Raw genomic sequence first — 2,511 nt, 5'->3', positions numbered from 1 at the left:
AGCACTGCCGGGAGAAAGGCAAGGAGCAGCCCCCGGGGCTGGAGGCTGTCGTGGAGGACGAGCTGCTGGCGATGGATGGCAGCACGATGTGGCAGAAGGTGAAGGAAGGGATGGAGGGTCCCTTGGTGGGAGCGACATGTGGGGCCGGGCTCCTTCCCGTGTGCATGTGAAAACCAGCCCTGTGTGCAGCTCCAGGTGCTGGAAGTAAAAAATTTTTTTTAAGAAGTGTTAAATCATTGGAGAATTGGTGTTTGACCTGGCTTCCCCTGCGGTCCCTCTCTGCCACAGGTGGAGGAGCTGAGCCAGCTGGAGGTGGATGTGGAGGAGAAAATGGGCAGAGCGGATCAGAGCCTGGAGCAGGTAAAGGGGGTTTACTGTGGAATGGGGTGGCGGATTATCTCTCTTTCCTTGATCTCCTGCCATGCCCAGGGGCATTCCCGGCATCACCTTGCGTTGTGTTGCTGGTCACAGGAGGAGATGGATGAGCTGGGCAAGCTAGTGGAGGCGAGGAGCCAGCCCTCGTACCACCATGGCAATGGTCCCTACAATGATGTCAACATCCCCGGGTGCTGGTTCTTCAAGCTTCCTCACAAGGCAAGTTGGGTGCTCCTGGGGCTCTTCCTGGGGGCTTTCTGGCCACTCTGTGTCCCAGCTCCTCTGGTCCTGCTGCACAGCTGTGTCACCTTGCCTGTCACTCCGGTGCTGCAGCACTCCTGGGACCCCCGTGTTCTTGTCCCATGGGACTGGGTGGTGGAAACGCATCTCTGTAGCTGGGCCAGGAGGATGCACAGAGCTTTATTGATATGAAGTGGTGGCACGCTGAGCCCTGGCCTCTCTTTTGCTGCTAAGGATGGGAACGATAACAACGTGGGAAGCCCTTTTGCCAAGGATTTCCTGCCCCAGATGGAGGATGGCACCCTGCGGGCTGCCGTGGGCCGCACTCATGGGACCAGAGCCCTTGAGATTAACAAAATGATCTCGTTTTGGAGGAACGCTCACAAGCGGATCAGGTGAGCAGACTGCCTTCAGCTGAATCATGACATCCCTCCGGGTGGAGGCTGCATCGCAGCCAGGGAAAGTCTTACGGATGCAGGGGGCTCAGCATCTCACCTGCTGCCTGTCCCCCCAGTTCCCAGATGGTGGTGTGGCTGAAGAAAGGGGAGCTGCCTCGCGTGGTGACCAGGTATGGGGAGGAACGGACCCAGCGGGGACCATGGTTCCCTCTGCGCCGCTCTGGGAGGGCTCTCGTAGGATGATGCTCACCCTCACCTCTGTCCCAGGCACCCCGACTATAACGAGGAGGATGATTACGGAGCCATCCTGCCGCAGGTGGTGACCGCTGGCACCATCACCCGCCGGGCTGTGGAGCCCACGTGGCTGACTGCCAGCAACGCCCGGGTATGGCTGCGCTCGGATCCTTGCAGGGGTGTTTTGAGGCATCCTCTCCGTGCTTTGGACTGGTGGGTTGGAGATGGGAGCTGGGGCTGGATGCTGGGGTTTGAGGTGGCAGGGCTGGTGCTGGGGCCTTTCTCTTGTTGATGTGCTTTGGCTTTGGGAGAGAGGGAGCAGTCAGCAGAGGCTCCTGTGCTTCAAAATGTGGTGAAAGGAGAAGAAAACACTGAAGCACCTGTTCCTGCCCTTCCCCAAGCTCCCTTTCTCTGTGCTGGAGGAGCCTGGGGGGAGTAACCAAATAGGCGATGCTCCACACGTGCATTAAACCTGGTTTTGGCTTTCAGAGCAAAACTTAGGAGCATGGGGAGCATCGTGCCGGGTGCTGCGGCTGCGGGAGGAAGGCTGCTCCTGTGCTGCTGAGGAGGAGAGGAGATGAAGGGGTTGTGCTGAGCTGGGTGTCGTGTCCCGCAGGCCGACCGGGTGGGCAGTGAGCTGAAAGCCATGGTCCAGGTGCCACCTGGCTACTCCCTGGTGGGCGCGGACGTGGATTCCCAGGAGCTGTGGATAGCTGCTGTCCTTGGCGAGGCACACTTTGCTGGCATGCATGGTGAGCCAGGGCTGCGCTGCGGGGGAATGGGTTTGCGGGGTAGTGGGGTGACCCCCTAAGCCCGGTCTTGTTTGGTGTCTGACCCCTGCTCCCCTCCCGGCAGGCTGCACAGCCTTCGGCTGGATGACTCTGCAGGGGAAGAAGAGCAACGCGACAGACCTGCACAGCAAGACGGCTACCACGGTGGGCATCAGCCGGGAGCATGCCAAAATTTTCAACTACGGGCGCATCTATGGGGCCGGGCAGCCCTTTGCTGAGCGGCTGCTGATGCAGTTCAACCATCGGCTGACGCAGCAGCAGGCGCGTGAGAAGGCTCAGCAGATGTATGCGGTCACCAAGGGTGTCCGGAGGTGGGTGCTGCACGGGGAGGCCGAGGGTGAGCGGGGACGGGGATGGTGGCGGTGACCCACGGGACCTGGGCATGGGTCACTCTCCCCTCCAGGTTTCATCTGTCTGAGGAAGGGGAGTGGCTGGGGGGGGGGGGGGGCCCGACTGTGGGCAGGGGGGAGGGC

The 2,511-nt window shown here is 60.8% G+C and overlaps 1 protein-coding gene across 1 annotated transcript in view; it reads left to right on the top strand.

Moving 5' to 3' along the window:
* Positions 1-2,511, top strand: part of POLG (polymerase (DNA directed), gamma) — a gene marked incomplete at its 5' end in the record, with an annotated part of 9,586 nt that overhangs the window by 3,618 nt on the left and 3,457 nt on the right. The window contains 9 exons of the mRNA XM_009702724.1: positions 1-98; positions 289-360; positions 475-594; positions 850-1,010; positions 1,130-1,183; positions 1,281-1,398; positions 1,864-1,999; positions 2,103-2,349; positions 2,442-2,493. The exon at positions 1-98 is cut by the window's left edge and continues 22 nt beyond it. Coding sequence (XP_009701026.1) covers positions 1-98; positions 289-360; positions 475-594; positions 850-1,010; positions 1,130-1,183; positions 1,281-1,398; positions 1,864-1,999; positions 2,103-2,349; positions 2,442-2,493 — 1,058 coding nt within the window. The remainder of the gene's footprint in view (positions 99-288; positions 361-474; positions 595-849; positions 1,011-1,129; positions 1,184-1,280; positions 1,399-1,863; positions 2,000-2,102; positions 2,350-2,441; positions 2,494-2,511) is intronic.

The sequence above is a fragment of the Cariama cristata genome, unplaced genomic scaffold (assembly GCF_000690535.1).
Source record: "Cariama cristata isolate BGI_N322 unplaced genomic scaffold, ASM69053v1 scaffold40126, whole genome shotgun sequence".
Classification (NCBI taxonomy): domain Eukaryota; kingdom Metazoa; phylum Chordata; class Aves; order Cariamiformes; family Cariamidae; genus Cariama; species Cariama cristata.
Note: the sequence above shows the minus strand (reverse complement) of the source record. Positions and strands in the feature narration are given on the sequence as shown.